The 21,478-nt window shown below is 37.6% G+C and overlaps 2 protein-coding genes and 1 long non-coding RNA gene across 4 annotated transcripts in view; 2 read left to right on the top strand and 1 right to left on the bottom strand.

Annotated features, from left to right (window-relative positions):
- The window catches only part of LOC121858264 (nucleolar pre-ribosomal-associated protein 1-like), a 23,351-nt gene extending 22,882 nt beyond the window's left edge, over window positions 1-469 (top strand). The window contains exon 16 of the mRNA XM_042354573.1: window positions 342-469. The gene's annotated coding sequence lies outside the window, so the exon portion shown is untranslated. The remainder of the gene's footprint in view (window positions 1-341) is intronic.
- LOC121858266 overlaps window positions 1-14,026 on the bottom strand; it is a 17,371-nt gene extending 3,345 nt beyond the window's left edge. The window contains exons 1-8 of one of the 2 annotated variants that reach the window (XM_042354574.1): window positions 13,926-14,026; window positions 7,506-7,636; window positions 6,968-7,085; window positions 5,857-6,074; window positions 4,370-4,619; window positions 2,585-2,797; window positions 999-1,173; window positions 284-458 (exon numbers count right to left, since the gene is read on the bottom strand). In XM_042354574.1, coding sequence (XP_042210508.1) covers window positions 284-458; window positions 999-1,173; window positions 2,585-2,797; window positions 4,370-4,619; window positions 5,857-6,074; window positions 6,968-7,085; window positions 7,506-7,636; window positions 13,926-13,968 — 1,323 coding nt within the window. In that variant the 5' untranslated portion in view covers window positions 13,969-14,026. The remainder of the gene's footprint in view (window positions 1-283; window positions 459-998; window positions 1,174-2,584; window positions 2,798-4,369; window positions 4,620-5,856; window positions 6,075-6,967; window positions 7,086-7,505; window positions 7,637-13,925) is intronic. The other variant, XM_042354575.1, reaches the window with a different exon arrangement.
- Window positions 14,027-15,332: 1,306 nt separating this feature from the next.
- Window positions 15,333-21,037, top strand: LOC121858267. Its single transcript, XR_006087402.1, has 4 exons — window positions 15,333-15,550; window positions 17,707-18,019; window positions 18,923-19,081; window positions 20,156-21,037. It is a non-coding gene; the product is annotated as an uncharacterized LOC121858267 (long non-coding RNA).
- Window positions 21,038-21,478: the final 441 nt, after the last annotated feature.

The following is a 21,478-nucleotide window of genomic DNA, read 5'->3' on the forward strand; positions in this document are numbered from 1 at the left end:
AATTACATGAGTTACTGTATTAGACATTATTTACTCATTATAAAAGCAGGATATAAAACTAGTTTGGGCTCTTCAAGGTCTCAGGAATGGAATCTTTTTTCCCCATATGATATTAATATCGATATACGACCTATCACTTAACGTTGGCTTATTGAGGTCCCCAAGCCCATCGTATAAAGGTCAACACGTGTTTTGTGTTTTATTCTGCACCATATATTGCAAACCTAGTTGTAGGAAACACTTTAAAATCAACCAATAACTGTAATGTATCATTATTACTCACTGCCATGGACTGGTTGAAAATAGGGTTGAAGAATCTTAAGCCACCTTCTCTGTTGTAGGTAAAAATACTGGATGTTGTTGAGGCTCGTCGTCCTCCTACCATATCACTGGCCACTGACACACGACGGCTACTGCTCTCAAGACGTCGGAACATGAACGAGAATCGAGACGTTGCCCTGAGCAGAAACATATTTATTATCTAATATATCTTTTGAAAACTGAATGAATACAGAGTTATGATAAGAAGAAGAGACAAACTGATTATAGTAGATGATAGTGGCACACAATATGATCCAATACCCTGTATTGTACATGTAACATTAAATTTGGTGACTTAAATTATTAAACTGAGGACATTAAAAAAAAATATCTTTTATATTAATTGCCGACATATTGTACACTTGCTCCAAAAAGTCTATTTACTATTTTATGTAAGACAAAAGGCACAACGGACAAAGGATTCTGACAACCCTCCCGAGACATACAAGTATATCTCTCATAGCACTCTACACACACAAATATTTATGGGTTTTGTTATCACATGCAGAAATTTAAGATTATAAGTTCAAAAGAATGTAATGGTTTGGATAGCTTATTCTTGCCAAACTGTGGGAAACATGGCAGTAGTCACTGGCCCTAATACAGTAGAGTGGACAGAGAATATTTGAAACCTTTGATCACTAGCCATTTGTAAGTATTTTGGTAACGTACACTACCTGCGCTTCCTCAGGTGATAGACAGCAGCACCAATAGCAAAGCAGATGGCAAGAGTGATGAGGATGGCAACTATAACCCCTATATTGTGTGGGGCTACACTCCTATTAGACTCTTTAGGAATGATGTTTCCAGAGTACGCCACTAACGCTTCATATGAACTTCCCGCGTTCAGCTCTGTAAAACATAACTGAAATCAATATTACAAAACTAATGCTTTTGAGGGGGGCTGTTGAAAATCATAATTTTTTTTTTATAACATTGCAGTTTTAAATGGTGTAGTAACTAACAAATAAAGTAGAAATAGGTTTACCAATGATAAACTGTAAAATGTACAAGTCTACATTAATGTTCCACCTCCTTTTCTACTATGATGTGTGTACAGTGACCCCTCGATTAATGAATGCCTCGGTTAACGAAATTTCAGTTAAAGAATTACCTTCCATAAGAATATTCAATTCGGTTAACGAAAAAAATTCGGTTAACAAATTCCTTACAAATTTTTCCCAACATGTTTTCGCCTGCTTTCGCCTGCTCACCAGCTGCAGTATTAGTCCGCCAATACAGTACTGTAATCGGTTTTAGGGCTTAAATTCGTTACCAGTTGAGTAAATATCAAGAAGGTTGTACTATTCAATAATTTTCCAAGTCTTACATAAAATTTTTTAGTCATTTTAACAATTATTTAACATAATTGAAGTACAGGGAACAAGTTTTTAGTGCGCCAAACAGCCACATGACTCACCCAGAATGGCCTCAGTTTGTGTCTCTGTTCAGTGGAGGTAACATCTTGTTTGAGACTCTCTTGAACATAAACTATTTTTACGTTTTTACAGTACAATTATTGGTCATTCTGAAGTTTATTTTACATAGTATTAACAATATATAATGCAGTGCAGTGTTGATTTAAAGAAAATAATCTTGAATTACACCAAGTGAACTAAAATTTTATGGGTGAAATGGCGGCATGAAGCATGGGGTGACTTCTCTTCCACCCCAATGCCTTCTCTTCTCCCTTCTCCTCCACCCCCACTTCTAATTCCCATCATCATCATCATCATCATCAACAACAACAACAACCAGGAGCCTTCTACATGCACACCTCAAAGTAAGTGTACTTTACTGCATTTATTTTTAGTTTGTATGTAATTTTCGGTGAACTGGAACCAATTACCTGAAATTCCATTGAAACATGGTTTCGGTTAACGAAATTTTCGGTTAACAAACGACCTTCTGGAACGAATTGTGTTCGTTAACCGAGGGACCACTGTATTATTATATTTCTAAAGGTTTTTAATTTTCCTAAATTAACAACTCTGCGTGAAAGTTTATTCCAATGATCTACAGATCGACTTTTAAGAGGTATTTTGTCATTTAATCAAGAGTATACTTGTTATTTTTAACTTTTCTATTCTATAGCCATTGAAAAGTTCCTTTTCTCTTTTTCCTCCATGTCCTTATATTCAATTCTGCTTCTATAATAACATTACTTACCGGGTGTGAAAATAATGTAACCAATCTTAAAAGGAGGTACAGTACAGTACTGGTAAATTTACTCTGTACACACACATGATCAGATTCAACATACCTTGATCGAATTTTTTCTTAAAACTCTCTGCTGCAAGTTTGTAGTCCCCTTTTTCATTGACAGCAGTGAAGTAAACGTGATGAAATCCATCATCCATTTTTGCAGCATATGCTGAGACATGTTGGAGGGCAGGAGTCTTAAGGTGGTCCGCCAAGAGAGCTGACAAACTAGCAAGAGGTAATGTTCCACTGTGGCTAATTGTCACTTCAGCTCCTGTAGAGAAATTATAATAACAGCAAATGTATTGCTTGCACTATAAGGAGCAACTGAGTATCATTACAGAAAAACTTTGACCAGCACAATAGTACCTTTTGTATGTTACTAACGACATGGACAATTATTTATGTGTTCAGTTACTATTTGTATTGTACTCTCTATAAATATGTGTATGATCACTATTGAGGACATGCATGTGGTTAATCATAATACAAATCGTAAATGAATTGCATCATAACTAACCTAACCTAATTTAAGTACAGTATGCAGGGTAGTTTAGTTATGATAGAAATGATGTCTAAATGTAACAGACCAAATTTTACCATGTACTGTATAAACTAATTTTCATATACAGTACTGTAGTTGTAAAAAAAAAGGAGTGGTATGATCAATGTACTGTACTGAACAGAGATAGAGTGAGGAAGGGGAGTAGCGTACATAATACAGTAGCAGAAAAAAAAATGCCAAAGCAGATGGTCACTCTTGTGTCCCAATTTTAGCTTTTAGTAATTATTCAGTATTACTACCTACTCGATTTCAACACGGAAGCATAGTTTTGTGGTGTTTTCTTCGAATCTGACCTTCATTTTCTTGGGAAGAAATAATGATTTTTCCAAGAAAATGAAAGTAACATTCAAAGAAAATAAACCAAAAGAATATGTTTTTGTGTCGACAACTTAAGAGGATGCATGGGGGGAAATCTTTTTTTTGGGGGGCAAACATTTTTTCAATATTCATCGACATGTACTAAACTTACCCTTACCTTACTTTAACTATTTAATCTATCTTAGACCTAGCACCATGTTTCCTATCCAGGGGGGCTTTGTGAAATGGGCATCAGTTATTGGTTAGTTCCTATTTGCCTAGCAGTGGTTCGTCAACACCCGGAGGAATTGGTATTTTTTTATTCCTGATTACTTTTTATTGTTGTTATTTCCTCCAAAATAATGACTTACCGTGGATATTGCAGGTTAGTTTAAAGCATATCAGCGGGAAGAAAATCCTATTTCTTTCTAAAATGAGTAGGCAGTAATAATGAATAATTACCAAGCTTTCTAGCACAAAAAAGTATTGGGGACATTGCCTGAACAAGCAAGCAAGAAAAAAAAACATGGAAGAACCACCAAGTACCTACCTGATGCACTTCATACAGTGCCAAGAGACAGATGGAGGAGAGAGAGGTGAGTGACAGCCCTCTTCTCTATAACTGTACATATGCACTGTGTGTGTGTGTGTGTGTACAATTATCTCTACTGTACTATTATCCCTACAGTATTTACCATGATCCCCCCCAACCCAGCCTGTTGTCTGCTGTACCTTTTTAATAAATCATTAATAATTATTATATAACTATTCTACTGATAGATAATACCAGCTGTGTATTTATTGACTACACTCCCAGGGTTCTTTTGGCCTAATACAACAGTAAGGTTTACAAATTTATGGGAATATAGCACAGTAGTCATCTCAGTTATGCTATCTATAAACATACAGTAATGTAGAAGATCTTATTTAAATATCAATAACTTAATATAGCTATTTCCGACAAACAAAGGCACATAGACTTACCACACACAGGACAGCAAAAGCCTGTCATCTGTATTGGTTTGTTGCACTGAGGACTTAAGCACTTGGCAGACATTATGCCACAGATGATGGAGGCAGCACTCTCAGTGCCACATAGACAACCTGTCACATCTCTACATTCTTCAGGGCTTTCTACATATAAGGGAGCACCATCACTACTTGAAGCCCCAGTGAACATGAAGTTTCCCTCACTGGTCAAGGTGTATGTAGCAAATTCTGAAGTGGTGTAATTCTGCCAAAGAGAGTTATGTCACCTTTACTGTTATCCCCCCATTATAAAACATGAGGGGATCAACACAGTGATATCCTTGTTCATCCATCTGAAATGTTTTCATACAGTAATTTGAGTAAGACTTCCCAAATCGAAATTTATTAAGTTTGGCTTGTTTGTTAATATTGTTAAATAACTTTGACAGGGATTACAATCATGTGATTGTAGATGAGTGCCACTTACCCTGGGGGGCCTTTCAATCTTTCAAGGCGGGGAGGAACAAAGGATTGAACATATTTCTGACTCAAAATATGTATTCTCAATTAAATAAATTTGTAGTTCAAAAATTGGCGTGGCTGAGTGGGGAAGGGAAAACTTGCCATTTAATAATCTCAAACTTAACTTCATGTATTATTGCCAGAGATGTCACTATTTCAGGGGCTTCCCACGAGGATAATATAAAATTTTTTGGAGATAAAAAGGTGATAGAAAGACGAACATAAAAAATGAGATGCAAACCAATATGTAGCAGTGTTTGAACAAGTTTCAGAGCTGTAGTTCTGCTTGGGTGTTGCTAATTTATTTTAAGCACTTCCAGAATAGCTACAGGTATATGGTGGATCAGTCAATTCAACCCCTAGTCAATCCAAACCCTGTCAACTCAATTCCCTGTCAATTCAATCCCCATCAACTCAATACCCTGTCAACCAAGCTTTTGTTTGTTTATTTGGATCTGAAGAGGCAATAAAGGCAGTGCAGCTGGAACTTGAATTTTTTTTATTCTTAACCCATTGTGGATGCAGTTCCAAAAGGGTTAAGAACCACTGGTCTAGGTTAACAAATACAAGACATGAAAAACAAGTAAGATTTTTATTATCTGAAATATTGACACATGCACTATCAGTTACAGTCTCTCCTCGACTAACGACGGGGTTCCGTCTCAACGACCAGGTCGTAAGTCGAAAAGGCGAAAATAATACATAGAAATTATAAAATGGGTGTCTCTTTTTCTTCTCAGCACCACGAGAACTCTCACTTTTACACTTGCCAGCCATTTTAAAGGGAATTACAAACGAAAATTTTGTCAGTACACAGCGCGATCACTAACATCGGGACTCGAAAATACGTGATGTGAAAAATATTTTATACGATCATGGCCTTCCTATGTCCGGGTTATCATAAGTCGAATATGTCGTAAGTCGAGGAGAGACTGTATTTATATTACACATTTACTGATTACTTACACACACACACACACCTTTTTGCCTATGGAGAGGCTGGTAACTGAGATGGTTGGCGGTGAGAGGTGGACAGTATACAGAGACTCTTCGGGGTTGGTGAAGACTGCACCATCTCTGGTACAGGGAATCCGGTGCGTGTGTGGAATAGGAGACGTAGACGGGTCTTTGAAGGACGGGTGCTCCCAAGCATCAGGGTCCCACCATTTGTCTTGACCGTGATGCGTCCAGGTCGCATCTGTATTTCGAGGGCAGTGGAAGCAAATGTTTTAAGATGTGGCCATTTCAAAAGTCATAAATTATAATCATTTTGGATACTAAAACTGGTACATGATTCATGTATTGTAATCTCTAATGCTGTTGATAATGCTGAACTACATCGTAGAATCTTTTTTATTTACAATCACAAATTTTCAAGACTTTCTTATATTACGGAACACACCATGCTAAATATTCCACAGCAATAGGAAAGAACAAATGCACCCCCTCTCCCCATCCTCGATTCAAAGTTGAGCATCTACCATAGTGGTACTATATAAATTATCCCAAATTTTGAGAGGCAAAGCAATTATACCTAAAACAGTACAGTACTGTATTTGGAGCAAAGTACATTAAGTACAGTACTTACTCCTATCATTAAATTAATGAAACCAAAAAGAATGTTTTTCTCGCATACAACAGTCAATTATACAACAGTTTAGTTTTAGTTAATGAACTGTAGTGAATAGGTTTATTTTCTCCCTAGTCAGCACACCCAATGATGTCTTCTTGATAATTGTCCGGATGTTTCTTGTGTGTCTCCAGTGTCTTCACCCTACTCGTTTGTATTATAGGCCTAAGTGATTATGTAATGTCTTATGTGATAGAAGACCTCTAAGTTCTGTAACTGTATATTATATTGTATTGTACAGTATCCCAGTAAATATCTTGTTTTGTTTTGTACATTGCAATCTGAGATCCAAAGGTCTACACCTACGGGGTATGTACTCAATTCTATGCAATATCCTCCGTATTATTAATAGTGTAATGTTGTTACTCACCCACAAACACACACTCATGTACAACAAGTCAGTAGGATATAAGAATTTAAGTGGTGGGTGCATATTCTGACACCAATAATTTGCACTACACCTTGACAGTTGTCTTTGGTGGAAGTGTCAAGCATCATATTGGCACCATCACCGAAGATTACTTCACCATCGAGGGATAATTCCAGTGACCCCAACGTGAGGTCGTCCCCAAGGAACATCTGCAGTATATAATAACATTATCTTCATCTGTTGGTCCTTTGTTATGCAGAGATGATGAACATTAGGAGTCAGTCTCTAAGCCTGGGAGTAAGACATATCTGTAGTACTGGTATTAAAAGCTGACAGTAAAATAGCGGTGAAAATTATCCTCAAGGACAGTGAGAAGGGTGAGACGGCAAACAGCATTATGAAGATAGACTGAGACGATATAACGTAATCAAAATAATTATAGCAGGTATGCTACAGTAGTCTAATGTGAACATTAAAAGTTAAAAGAGATGATTATGACAAGATATTTGCAACTTTCCATGCATGTCATAAAGTACTGCATTTCTGTATATCCAGTAATTAATGTAATATATATCAAATGCAATGTATATACATAGTAAGCCAGTTAACATGTACATAGGAAGTATTACCGGAGACCTCTGATAGAGGGGGAGGATGGCAGCCTTTCCAGCACAGGGAAGATGTCCATTCTTCCAGTTGTTTGGGGAGTTGAGGTCCCACGTCTGCACCCACCGCTTCTGAACTGCCTCACTCATCCCAGCTGTAATGGTCATGATAAGAGCTAACCTGAAAACCTTAAGGATTCATATTACGCTCAAACGTCCACAAAACCCTTTGAGTCTCCCAGTGGAAACGTCCTCCGTTTTCTCGGTTCCTTGATGACGTCATCGATGAGCAGCCTTTGTCTATGGGAGCAGACGCTGTATGCTGGGACCTGTTGCCATCCAACCCTTTGTAATCAATTTAATTTTGCTTTTGATAGCTGAGTCAGAGCATTGTTAGTGAAGATAATAGTAGAGAATGAAAATGAGTTCATAGTCTCAATTTCAACGTCAGAGTGTACCGTAAATTAATTCATCGGAATAGGAGTAGGTGGACTCCCTGGCCTAGTTTGAGTGAGGGCGCCGCGGGCATTTCTACCGTTAGTGAGTGCCCGTCCCTTCATCCATACAGGTATGCCATTCCACGCTGTGTTGTAATTTGCCCTTCTTTAAGTGATTTGACCCAATTAATAGTTGCTTGTGCAAGTGTTACAGTAACGTAGTTGATATGCTCTGAGTAAAGTCATATTTACGTCTTTAACGTCCCCTGAAACGTGATGTTGTTGTCACCGGTTAGTAAGTGCCCGTCCCTTCATCCATACAGGTCCCTAACGCAGCCTCGGCCGTGTCTGTAGGGTGGATGTTGTATCCACAATGTCTGGGGAGATGTCCGAGGTCCAGTAGGATCAGTTACCTTCGTGAGACCCGGCCGTCAGACACTTCAGACTACCTATAGCCCCCATAGCTGGCTCGTCTGGCCCTAACGCTCGGTCCACGAGGTGACGCCGGATCACCAAGCCCCACACCACTACCAGCCCCCATCATTGGTGGATGAGTGTCTAACTCAGTAGGGCTATTTGTGTGGTGGAATTAATCCACTGGGATCTCCAGAGTTCGTCGGAAAGTACTCCATGGTGGCTGGACCCCATGGCTGTTGCTTGAGTATCACACCTGACGACTGAGTGTTGTAGTGGCAGTTGCCCTAGTATTTATGGTGCTAAGTGACTATAATAGTTGTGTTATTGAGTATGTCCACCCAGTAGGGTTGGAAGTGTTATTGAATATGTCCACCCAGTAATGGTGTGAGTATGTTGAGCCTGAGGGCCTAGTACTAGATTTCGTCTGTTAGTACAAATAAATTCTTTATGCTAATTTCATATTCATGTTTAAATAAACTTTGTATTTGTATAATTGTGTCTATTATTTACCTACAGTATTTACCGTTATTTCTTCCCTATTGCTTGATACTATCATTACACCTACCCACGAGCCTCCTATAGTCACGCTACCAATGGTGATAAATATAAGAGTAAAAGGAATTGTTACTGGCAAACAGAAGCCCTCATAAATGGTGGCAGTAGAAGCCCTCATACTGCCACCAATGATATCAAAACTACAATCATCCGACATGTTGCATATCTTATTGTGAGGTGAGTTTTACAAGTTTTAGCAAAAATATTGTGAAGAATATGTTGAGACCAACCACAGAATTTTATGCAGGGTATTGATGTTTATATACAAGTGGATATAGTGAAATAGAGCAAAAAATAAGTACAGTGAGTTCTGCTATAACGCGTGTTTTGACAACGCGAATTGGCTCTAACTCAATTGATGAATAGAGGAACAATATTTGTAAAACGCGAACTCATTGGCTGTAACGGGATTGCAATCGAACGGTTGTTGTGGCTTGGCGCGGGGTTATGCAGTGTTTACAGTTCATGTTCGACATCACATGTTCAATTGAGTTATGTGTTTTGTTTGTGAAGAATTGCAGAAATAATTTTTGTATTATTTATGAATACAGTATACCTGTACAGTATATGTAAATTTTAAAATTTTAAATAAAAGAGAAAAACAAATTACGTAGCGTTTTACACCCGCGCTCTGTTTACATCACACATAGTGTTTACAGTTCACGTTCGACATCACATGTTCAATTGATTTATGTGTTTTGTTTGTGAAGAATTGCAGAAATAATTTATGTAATATTTATGGGTATTATTGCGTTTACACATCGTTCATTCCTACCACTAATCTATTATCATATTTGAATAAGACGTCTAATTATAAGATAATTTTCATCTATTACATTACCGGCGGAAATGTATGGTAACGGTGATAGGATTTCAAAAAAAATTTCTCTTTTCTTCCATTAACCTCCCGCCATTATCGTCTGCCCCTCACCCAACAATGCGTGTCTCTCGCGTCTCCTTCATAAATCATGACGCACATGCGTACCCGTACCCGTACATGTCATGCGGCCAATCAAAAGCGTTTTTGCTTTTGGAACCAATTAAAATGGTTTTGGGTTTAATTCAGAGTATATTTGGCCCAATCAAAATCGAGTTTTATTTTGGGTCTCATATTTTGAAATTCAAGTTCAGTTCCGACCATGGAAGTCTGCGATGGATGTCACTTAAAGTATATCGAGCTGATTGCGAGTTTTTGGGAAAAAAACGTAGAAACTAGAGCATTTTTTCGATCGCATGGTGTTCTTCCAACCTCAGTAAAGTGTACTAAGAGCAAGACTGAATGTAAATATCGCAAAGACCAACATATGTGGCGTTGTGTAAGAATCCCAGAATGCAACGACGAACAAGAACCAGGCCAATAAGGTAAGAAATAGGTGATCCCATCATATGGTGAGAGTCAGTTAAGTTAGGTTAGGTTAGGTTTTCTTTTTTAGTTTTTTTTTTTAGTCGCTTAGCCACTTCTTTTACGGAAAACGTCAAACGAAAAAATCGCTAAAAAACGGCTAATTTCCGCCAAAAATGAAGGTCATATTCGGTCTAAACACACACAAATACACTAGAAAAATATATTTTTTACTTGCTAAAAGTGAACGGTGAGACAATGCAAATTTACCTATTTATGTGTGTTTGATGTAAATAGAGCGCTTGGCCTCTCTCTCAATGGATGGAATTCGTGGTTTACAGTGAGTGATACGAATGTCGTAACATTACTAGGCTGAAGGCGCCTGAATACTACTTAAACACATCAAAACTAAGTTAATTGAATCACTGTATAATAAATTCATTCACTCATAACTTCAAATTCCCTTATCATCCTATGTTATATACAGAAATACTTGAGTCCCTGAGTGAGTACACAAAAAGAAAACGGAGGACTAAGACATCCTGAAGTGGATAGAGAACGGACATCTCTACTGGGGGACTCAAACGTTTCTCATGTTTTGTGGGAGCTGTAGCATAATATGAATAATAGGTAAATAAAAGAGAAAAACTAAATACGTAGCGTTTAAGGAGGTGTACTGTACAGTGTTGGCGTGGGGTTATGCAGTGTTTATAGTTCACGCTCGACATCACATGTTCAATTGATTTATGTGTTTTGTTTGTGAAGAATTGCAGAAATAATTTATGTAATATTTATGTATACAGTATACCCGCACAGTATATGTAAGTTGTAAAATTTTAAATAAGAGAGAAAAACAAAATACGTAGCGTTTTAGACCCTCGCTGAAACACCTGGGAAGTTTTTAAGCGTCCTCAGTGATTTTTTATTACTATTTCTACAATTTTGTGACTATGGAAAAGAAGAATATATCCGGGAAGCGTTCTGGTGATCGTAAAAGAAAGGCTATAACACTTGAAGAAAAGCTTGATGTTGTCAAGCGTTTTGAAAATAAGGAAAGAACATGTGATATTGTGTGTGCAACGGGAATAAAGGAGTCTACTTTACGCACCATTAGAGACAATGCAGCAAAGCTTAAAGCAAGCTGTATTGCTTGAAAAACCTTGAGTGCTAGCAAAAGTGTGAGATCACGGCCAAAGGAACTTGAGGAGATGGAATGGCTTCTAAGTGTTTGGATAGAAGATCAAACGAAAAAGCGATCTGGGACCAAGTTATATTCATATTTTTTCAAGGTAAAGTGTAACATTTACTGTATGATTTCATTATTAGATATGAATGTAACATTTATTTAGGCTGTACTATCCTTTGTATTAGGCTAACTACTAAATTTTTTTTCGATTTCAAGTAATCTGCACCTAACCCTATTTTCTCCATAAGTCCTGTTATTTCTGTTGCGCGAATTTGTAGAACGCGAGGTTTTACAGGAACACAACTATTGCGTTATAGCAGAGCTGACTGTAGTAGTTCGCGGGATTCAGTACATTTGTTGGTAGTAGGAAAAAAGGCACGGAAAAAACCTAACCTAACTTAACCAAACCTACGTGTAATGCCATCATATATATATTGTATTGTTAATGTGTACAAGTCATGTGACTTTTTTCCCTGTGGACTTTATTTCCGTCCACCCATTTGTTTACCTCTTACGTACATGACTAAAACTTGCTAATCAGCAGAAGTCACGCGAAACTACTGTGTGTGCTCATTCTTTTGATTATAATATAGTTTTGAATCTGTCTTGGTTAGTTGCAAGATGGCTTCTCTGTACGAAATGTGGCATTTTTAAGATTGGCAGACCATTCAAGGTGTTTTTGTTATTAACGCTACTGTTATTAACATTGTCAAGGCTTGTGGTGTTTTGTAAATTTCCATAAAGTGTCTAAATTCTGGTGCAGGCTGCCATTATCGTGAGGTTAAAATTGTCTTTTTTTTTGTGAAACGATGCAAATTCGCCAAGCCAAAAGTAAGGTTAGGTTAAGTTGGGTTTCATTGGGTATTTAAAAAAACCCAGCAGTGCCGACCTGTGTTCCCAGATTTACCATACTTTTATGCTTTTAACTTATTTTCGACCCAATATTACAGCTTAGCATATTTTTTAGCATAAATCTGACATAATTTAGTTTAATCTGGAATATTATAATGAAGGTAGCCATAGAAGTAGCATAGCTTCAGTTTGATATCATCAATGCATTGGCGGCACTGTGGCTGGCTAGGGAGAGAGAGGGTTGGAGGGAGGGAGTTGTTGTGAACCTGAAAAAAAAATGCTATAGGCTTAACATGCCTCTCTTTGTAATGAATTAATAAGTTGTGAAGGAATAAAGGTGAGTGGAGACTGTTTAAGCCTTGAGCCTTCTGTGTCACTGCTGAAGTCAATGGGCAAAGATGTATCAGAAATAATACAAGGTGCTCCTATAGTGTGTGTTCATCCACTTGAAAGGTATGGAGATATTCCTTTAATATAATTAACCCACATTTAATTTTATAGTCAACCATTTAAAAAATAAATAAATGAGCAGATGCCAATTGTGTTATACAGGAAGTAGAGATTATCACCAGAGTGGTCATATTTCTTTTTATATCTAATATTGTGTTATGATTCATATTTCTGAAATATAATGGGTTTAAGCCTATATTAATAGGTATTTTTTTACTGTGATCACATGCTATGTGATTTAATGTAATAGTGTGATTTACTTTTTTCATATAATAGAATTATGAATCGATTTTGTTACATTGACTTTGCGTTTATGCTGCCAAAGAGTAGCTAATTTCCGTTGAATTCCCTTTTTTATTCATGGTGTATTTGAAATATGATAAAGTATAAAGATTTTTTTCAATAAAGAGTAACATGAACAAAAGAGCTAGTGAGAAAGGCACAATTCTAGCATAAGTTGTGAAAATTCTAGTACTGTATAATTGTGCTACTTGTAGCATAATTTTGTAGCAAGTCTAGTAATTTTTCTTGAGAAATCTGGCACCACTGCTGCCGGTGAATCCCGCCATTTTCAGTTTCGCCACAGCATGTGAAGGATGTTGTTAGTCTTATATGGACATTATTTGTGAATTCAGGGCGAAAGGCGGCCTCACCCTCCAGTTTTTTACAGCACGGCATCCTTACACTGTCTCATTAACAGTAAGTTCGCCTTCGGTAAGTGTTAGTTTAGGTTGACTATAAATAACCCCATTTTAACACATTTGTCCAAAATACGAGTGTCCACTGTAAAACAGTGAAATTGCGACATTTTAAAATTAATTTTCTATGAAAATTCGGCTGTATTTATTGACGACACGTCAGTAATTACGGCGATGTGTTAAAAGGGTGCATTTCACGCAATAACAAAGTAGAGAATAACAATGCGATATTGGAACAATAACCACTTTGAATTAGAGACAATTCCGCTGTATGTTATTGGTATACCAAACTTATTGCCCTAATGTTCCAATATCGCAACGAACCATTTTGTTTAGCAAAAAGTAAGAGGATATCGGAACATTAACGAATTGAATGATACCTAGAATAACTAGAGCAACCACGTCGATAACAGACTACGATTTCGCAAAATTAACATGTAACTTTCTTAAAAAAAAGTCTTAGTGGCGATCCTCTCCTATCCTTTACTGAAATAAATAATACTTTACCTATGAAAAGGAGCAGGCTGAGTATTGCCGGAGCCAACATCATCTCTGCGCTTCTGCCGCCGAACTGACTTACGTAGTCACGACTCGCGTCACAAAATCACGTGACTCAACTCAATGCCTGCTAGTGCCAGCATACTCCCTCTCCCTGCCCATAAGGCTTCAACCCTGTTTTATTTTATATATATATATATATATAAAGTATTCGTATTTTTTTCCTCACACTCAACAACTAATAACTGTGAGTTTATTGATGTGAGCTTCATTTTACGTATAATACAGTATACTTGATAGAATATCACTAATAACCGGGCGTCAGCTGTAACTGGTCTGTTGACACCCAATGCCGCCCCGCCCCCGCACCGGGCACTCGAGTTCGGGTGTCACACGATATTGTAAAGGTAGAGGTCGTGAGGCAACATTCACCGCGCTGCTCCCTTTTACCAGCGCCTAAGCTAGTTATTCTAAGGACTTGATGTGTAAAACAAGAGCTGTCTTATCTCTAGAATAAACTATGCACAACTCAGGATTTGCTTTACGTACATTTTCTCAGGGTTTTCATCTTGGAAAACACGCAGTTCAGCAGTCACCTAGCTTGATGTTAGTAGAGTTGCCAGTGATTACGATGTTTTCAAACAAGATTTCAAGTTTGTTAGATTATTTTCAAGGATTGGTAAAAAATTTCCAAATTTAAATTTAGGTGGGGAAGAAAACATCTGATTACCCTAGGAAGTAAATTAAATTTGGCCATCAAGGAAAACAAAGAAACGTATAAAGATTATTTTTTATCTGTTTGCAAGTTTGCAATAATTTGGTTATATGAACATTTACCACCTGTTGAGTCCTCACTGTACATTACGTTCAGATATGAACGTGTACAGTATATATTTCAAGATCCTTGCGTATAGGTAGATACTAAAATCGTCATACAAGTTCACAGTGCAGGTATACAAAGTTAAACAGTAGGTGGACTCGATCAAGGATAACCCATTAAAGCCATCATACTTATTCTTGTTTGAAGCCAACCCATCTAGCTAATTGAATTCAACACAAGTTTTCCCAGTATGTGCCTGACGCTACATCGTGCACGAACGACATGATATAGTCATGCAATAGGCAGGAACAACCCTCTCTAGACATCCTGCTAGTAGTATTTAGTTTCTTAATTTAAGTATCCAGTACCTTATGCATTTTAGCACTTCTTCCAAGCTTCAAAAGTTTTTGTTTATTTATACATGAGTGCGGGTAGGGGTAAAACTGGTGGTGAGGGGGAGGAATTCTGAAATTGGTATGGCGAGTATGTACAGTATATGAATGTATGTGTGCGTGTGTGTGTTCCCGTTTTGCCTGTGGATGTGTCAGCGTGTTTTCCCGCATGTGTGTGTGTGTGTGTGCGTTGTGTGGACGGGTCACGGTCCTCCCCGCCAGACCGTTACTTACCTCTTCCACACACGGCCACAGCTGAACGACTCTTTTCTCCCTGTGTCACTGTTGGTGCAGGGACGTTCACTCGTCACCTCAAGTGCCGCCGTCTGTATCTATAGTTTCCGTGTACCTGGACGAACCTCACCTGTTACTCTACCTGACGGCGACACAGGAGAGCAAGACCGTCCTTCATGCTAGCACAGGTGCGGTACTTGAGTTTGATATATACTAATTGAATAATAATTGCAGGTGTTTAGAAGTGATGGAGTAGGGATACCAAGTGATAACTATGGTGTGGTGTTTTAAGAAGTGACAACTAGAACGTGAAGGTGCATAACAAATGATAATTACGACGTAAAGGTGTATAACAAGTGATGAAATACGGTGTGAAGGTGTATAACAGGTGATGCATACGGTGTGAAGGTGTATAACAGGTGATAACTACGGCTTGGGTACGATATAGTGATAACAGTGGTGCGAAAGTGAGAATTAGATAAATACAGTGCTGCTGTGTGGAGAGGGATAACATGATAATTCCGAAATGAGGAGTGATAACTGCATTGTGGCAGTAATATAAGTCATTCATACGCTCTGAAAATGAAATGACACGATAACTTCGGTGTGTTGGTGAGATAAGTGATAAACCGTATTAGCTAACAAAATGTGGCAGTGTTATAAAGTAGACCAGAACATATTGGAAGACTAACACAAAACCACGCCGGAGGTTTTGTGGGTACCTCTGGCTGAAGACTTTTTCACTCACGATGTTCGTTTCAAAACCACATGTGATTCGTTTATCCTTGCCAGCTCCATGATAATTACGTCCGTGTTATACTATGAATATTTGACTTAAAACTCGCATAGAGATGTATTGAAAATATTACTAAGGAGAAGGAAGCTGTTACTCGTATTAATTAGATGTATAGTTCGTTATCAGAGATGTATGATATGTTGCACCTCATATGTCGCCTTGTTTGATGTGATTCAATGTAATACGATGAGCTTATGTTGTAACCTACTGCAGCTTCCCTTCCCTCTTGAGTTGCTGCTTCTTATTTTATCAGCCTGCAGGGCATCATTCTCCCTTCAACACTTTTCTGTGAGATTTAGCAGTATTATTTCGTTAATGTAGCAGGTTATTCAGGTTGTCATAATCAATTTCGACTTAATATCATAAGTTGCTACTTGTCTTCTTAAAATTTTTCGTTTTCATTTTTCTAATCACCTGTGTAATGATTAATGATCCTATGCTGTGAGGAGTGTAGAAGGACATCAGGATTTCAGCAGGATACACACCTCAGCAAGGCTACCAACTGCTGTTAGATCTGGTTGGTACAGGGACACGTAACTGCTAGCTTGAGATCATAATTTATTGGACGACTACAAAATTAGTCAACTGTTGATTGAGTGTGTTGCAGACGTCAGCAACATCAGGTAGTGAGCGAACAAAAATCAGCATTGTCAAGGCATGCAGTGGCGAGAGCAACACAGTAACGGCATCGAGCACCACCACAACCTAACTCAACTTCAGACCTGAACTTGCTCAACCTCTCCATCAAGGTCAAACTCTATCTTCTTCCGCGTAACAATCTTTAGTAAAAAATAATAATCCTCTCCGGAAACTCATAAAAAGTGGATACAAAATTCTAACCGATTGTCAATTCTGTCTGAGAATATACATATAACAATTCTAAAGGTATCATTGTCCCTTTAATTCACATATATTGGTAACTAATTCCTCGAAAGCGGATTTGAAATGATATGTGAGCTATGACGATGTACAAAAATGTAAACTATTATGCAAGTGACAGTTTACTCAGTTACTTCCGTCGGCTGAAGACTGTCCAAGGATTGCTGCCGAGAACTAAAGCATAACGGGAACGGACCGCTGAACGAAGACAAGGGGCGGTACTTGAGAGACCGCGAGAGTGGAGATGAGGAAGTTGTGCTTTCATGTCCTCTTCTGTTTACCGTTTGAAATTCCTTGTTCTCTTTAGCCTTATTTATTCTCACAACATGGTACATAAATAACTGTTTTACTCATTTCTTCACTATTATAACTTTTGTAATTTACATACAGACCCGATTCATTTAATTTGCATTATTTTTTCATACAGCTCATCTTTAAAGAACAAAAAGCCAACCGATTCTTCCTGTATTTATGTACTCCAGAAAAAATAAAAACTGATTCTGAGAGCATAAAACGTAAATATTGTTTTATCTTCTCACTCACTAATATTTTCGACGGAGCCTGTTATCACACTTCTAAATCAATTTCTAATAAAGATTCACTCCTTTCCAGAGGAAATATATACCAATATATTTCAAATAGGAAGACTAATGCATCCATTAATTTCAGAAGCAGCATCATGCACTGAAGACATTTCTCCGAGGACCTTTTCACTAGGGTCATTTCTACACCACCAGGTCATATCAAGTCATCTCTACACTACCAAATAACGTCAACACCACCAGCAAGTTACTCAACATTACCAAGTCTCTTTGACGCTGATTCAAAGTAAACGCAAGTCTTATTTCCACGAATTGCTGAACAACGTTTTTGTGTGATTGTGGTACTAACCGAAGACGCTTCACGGATCAGCTATACTTCTGACAGACCTATACTACCATGGGTCCAGATTCAACTCTTCTCGTCTACCTTATTATAACTGGTAACGTTGGTGTTATATCGCCTTGTTTTATAAAGTCGTCATTTGTTTGTTCGTAAGCCGGAGCGTTTGAGAAGAACGAAGGAAAATGAGGATTTGAGAGGAACTAAATTACTCTAGTAAACGCCTCATCGTAGCATAAAAACAAGTGACAAATGTTGAAGTTTTATTTACAAATGTGGGTGACAGGATATTGAATGGGACTGAAGGTAAACATAAAGTGTCAAAATTACTGTAAAGATAAATGAAAACTAACATTAATGTATTTTGAGTGAGGATTGAGGTTAATATTATGTAAGGTGAAGGTTTTGTCAGATATTTTTCTTGAGTTAATATTGTGTCCGGTTAATGTTATTGCAGGTTAATATTTGTTAGGTTAATGTTATCTCAGGTTAATATTAGGTTAGGGTAAGATTATTTCAGGTTAATATTATGTTTGGTTAAGGTTATTTCAGGTTAATATTATGTTAGGTTAAAGTTATAGTAGGTTAATATTTTAAAGACTTCATCAGCAAAAAACCTCTTAAAAAACGAACCAACACACATACCTGCCATTATACCTCACACCTTAACTGGTTCCCGCTGTTACCACTTTACTGATACAGGAGGTATGCATCACTGAACTAAACCTCTCGTAACCTCTCGTAAGTAACAGGTTTAAATCCTGTTATAAAAACAATGTGGTTTTAGGCGTTATAGACATGAAAATATTCTCATTAATATAAATAATCATATAGTACACTTATTACAAAGAATATAATTTACTTTAAGATCTCTATGTAAAAGAAATCTGTTCTATTTTATTTTTATTTAAATTCAATGCTCGTATGATATTTCCCAGCGAATTTTTGGTTGAAAAGTTGACTAAATTCTTTCTCATTATTTTTATTTATCTCTTGACACAAGGTCTGGTGGTGGTGGGTTTGGCTATGCACATCTACGAGGGTGACGGATGCCTTGACTACTGTCCCAAGTCCGTCAACTACAACCCTGTGTGTGGTACTAATTACGTCACCTACATCAACCCTACCTATCTCCTCTGTCAGAAGAAGTGTGGAGAGCCAAGTAGGTGTACCTGTAGAAGTAGATGTAGTGTGTCTGAGTTTTGAGATCAAGGAAGGTGATTATTTACATATCCAGGTAGATGAAATTGTACTGTTGTAGAGTTTCCAAGTAGGTCAGCTTGTAGAACTCTGGGTACTCAAAGATGAACCTGTAGAGATCCAGGTAGATGAATCTGTAGAAATCTAAGTAGATGAATCTGTAGAGACCTAAGTAAATGAATCTGTAGAGACCTAAGTAAATGAATCTGTAGAGGCCTAAGTAAATGAACCTGTAGAGGCCTAAGTAGATGAACCTGTAAAGACCCTAGTAGATAAACCTGTAAATACCTGAGTAGATAAACCTGTAAAGACCATACTAGATGAACCTGTAAAGACCATACTAGATAAACCTGTAAAGACCCTAGTAGATGAACCTGTAGAAACCTTACTTTCGACCATTAACCTTTAGAGACCTGTACAAAGTAACTAATAGAAACCCTGACTCCTACTTTTATTAGACAATCTCCCTGGTACCACAATAAGGGCGACACGTGAATGCGGTAATATCATATTAAGAGAAATCAATAAAAAATGGTCTTAAAATGCTGAAAATTTAACCCAAAGAATTAATTTCCATTTCGGGTGATAAAATGCGATTATTACGTGTTGTCCCGAAGTAGGAATTCATATCTGATGTATAAAATAGATTAAGAAACTCCACGTTAATGTTTTGTAAAGTCAAACATGAACTAGTTTCCACAGTCTCAGAGCTTTTGCCAACAAATTGGGAAAGTCTGGATGGAGCCATATACACACCTAGTCTAGTGTGTTATGTTGAGAAAACTTATCGTCGTCATGATTCGCAAACAGAGACACTAACACAGTATTAAGATGTAATTTTTTTTTTTAGTATAGTCACCAGCAAGATTAATGTTGGGCTCGTGTATGGCGCCTGGTCCCTCCCTCTCTCTCTCTCCTAGACAAAATAATGATTACTTGGTCTCTTAAGGAGTAACCCGTTGGATGATATTGTCCACTTTATTGAACGTCTCCCGGCTAACACCACCTAATTCACACTGCACTCTCCTCCCCTCAGACCTGGGCGTGGCGCACTTCTCCTCCTGCGTCGACTGGATAATCGGCAGATTCAGGTTATAAGACGACCTTCAGGATGGGCCGAGTGACTGGTTCACTTCAGAAATATCCTTCCTTTAGAACCGTTTGTTTTGTTTCACCGACTGCCATCCCGTTCAAAACTTATTTCAATTACTCGACTATAGCCTTACAAAAAATGTGGTCACCTTAATCTTGAGGATGAGAGCCTTAAGACAACTGAATTTGAATATACCTGAATATGACCTCTTTCTTACACTATACGAGGTAAAAATATAAGTTCAGGATATGTGCTCAACATTTTGCTTTCCTCAGCTGGTGTTGAAATGCTTTATATCATCACTGTTCTGGTGTTAGTGTAGGTGGCGCTATCTGCACCCTCATACACTTGACAGAGTAACCATATATCATTGATTTATCATCTAACACACGCGTGCAGGCTAGTTGTCATTGATTTATCATCTAACACACGCGTGCAGGCTAGTTGTCATTGATTTATCATCTAACACACGCGTGCAGGCTAGTCGCTGGCACGTGGAACAGCCTTAAAATTAAAAATTATGGTATATAATCCTTGGATAAAATTTTCTCCCAGAATTATGTAATGTGACCGTGTCTGGTTAGGTTAGGTTAGGTTGTTTTGGTGCTTTAGCTTAAAAAAAGGTGCATTTCAACTTCTTTAGTTACGAGGAATGTTCATCTAGAACCTTTGAGAATCTAGACCCCCGACCTTTAGAGCGAGTCGGTGCGTGTCCAGTGTCCACTGTTGTTGGTGTATAACTGTGGTGAGGTGTTACGACAGAGTTACTTATATATTTGCTACTTATTGTTCCTTTATAGATTGTCTAATAAAATAAAAATTGAATTACGGAGATTGAATAATACCTTTGATTATTACTGTAGTTGGTTGTCTTAGCTGTACGTGTGTGTGTGTGTGGAGTTTACCATCCACTTCCTATAGTGAAATAAATGAATATCAGGATTGTGTTGTCGACTACCTATTAACCTTGGAATCATCTTCAATAAATAGGTATTAACAAAAGGATACTTAAGTTTCTGCGTGTAAACTTAATGGCAGTCTTTAGAAAATTGATGACAGAAAAGGTGGTAATGTGACGCCGCTATACTTTATCCAGGGGTGCTATGCCATGTTATCCATTCTGGAACTACAGTAACTCAAAATAAAAATTTAAGTCTGGGTATATCAGTAAAGTTAATCGTCTAGAAAATATACAATTAAAGACACTGAAATGGTTGATAAAATAAAGATAAATGTGGGCAGACAAAGGAAAAACTCACCATGAGA

Source organism: Homarus americanus, unplaced genomic scaffold (genome assembly GCF_018991925.1).
Source record: "Homarus americanus isolate GMGI-L3 unplaced genomic scaffold, GMGI_Hamer_2.0 scaffold57980, whole genome shotgun sequence".
In the NCBI taxonomy this organism is placed as follows: domain Eukaryota; kingdom Metazoa; phylum Arthropoda; class Malacostraca; order Decapoda; family Nephropidae; genus Homarus; species Homarus americanus.